This window comes from Charadrius vociferus, unplaced genomic scaffold, assembly GCF_000708025.1.
Source record: "Charadrius vociferus isolate BGI_N301 unplaced genomic scaffold, ASM70802v2 scaffold564, whole genome shotgun sequence".
NCBI lineage: Eukaryota > Metazoa > Chordata > Aves > Charadriiformes > Charadriidae > Charadrius > Charadrius vociferus.
The window spans coordinates 31707-32338 of NW_009647940.1; the positions used below are offsets into that span (position 1 = coordinate 31707).

Here is a 632-nt window from a genome sequence, read left to right on the forward strand (position 1 = left end):
GGTCGCCTGCCCCCTGCCCCCGCCCCCCCCTGCCCTGTCTCTGCCTCCTCCCCAGATCTGTCGGGTCTGCTTGGACTGTGGCCGGCGACCGGCAGGGCTTGACCCGGGTTGCCAGTGGTACCAGGGCTACTCGGTGTGCGAGGGCTGCCAGCAGCGCCGCACCACAGAGGACCCCCACGGAGCACCAGCGCACGTGCCGCAGCTGGACCCACCCACCCAGACGTGAGTGGGAATAGTGGGGACTGGTTAGGGAGGTGTCGGGCTGGGTGCCCCCTTTGCAAGTGGGAGGACATGTCCCACAGCCCTGGGGAGTGGGTGGCCTGAGCCCCACTCCCCTCACCCGGTCCCCCCATCCAGGTTGGCATCCCCTGACCACAGCGAGCCAACGGATGTGCCCGTTCCCCCACCTGAGCTGGAGCCTGCGGGGTGCAATGAGGAGATGCAGCCAGGAGGGAACCCCAAGGAGGCACCCTTGGGTGATGGCAGGTCTCCTGGCGAGCTGACCCCTGTGGAGGGGCCACCGAGCGAGGTGCCCCTTGATGAACTGCCCCTCAGCACGCCCCCTCCTCTCGTGCAGTCCCCCGAGGAGCCCCCTCCTCTCGTGCAGCCCCCCGAGGAGCCACCCCCTGATG

General features: G+C 69.5%; 1 protein-coding gene across 1 annotated transcript in view; it reads left to right on the plus strand.

The window, feature by feature from the left end:
• KMT2D (lysine (K)-specific methyltransferase 2D) overlaps positions 1-632 on the plus strand; it is a 25748-nt gene that overhangs the window by 2917 nt on the left and 22199 nt on the right. Inside the window, exons 10-11 of the mRNA XM_009883188.1 lie at positions 56-222; positions 358-601. Of these exons, the coding sequence (XP_009881490.1) occupies positions 56-222; positions 358-601 (411 nt within the window). The remainder of the gene's footprint in view (positions 1-55; positions 223-357; positions 602-632) is intronic.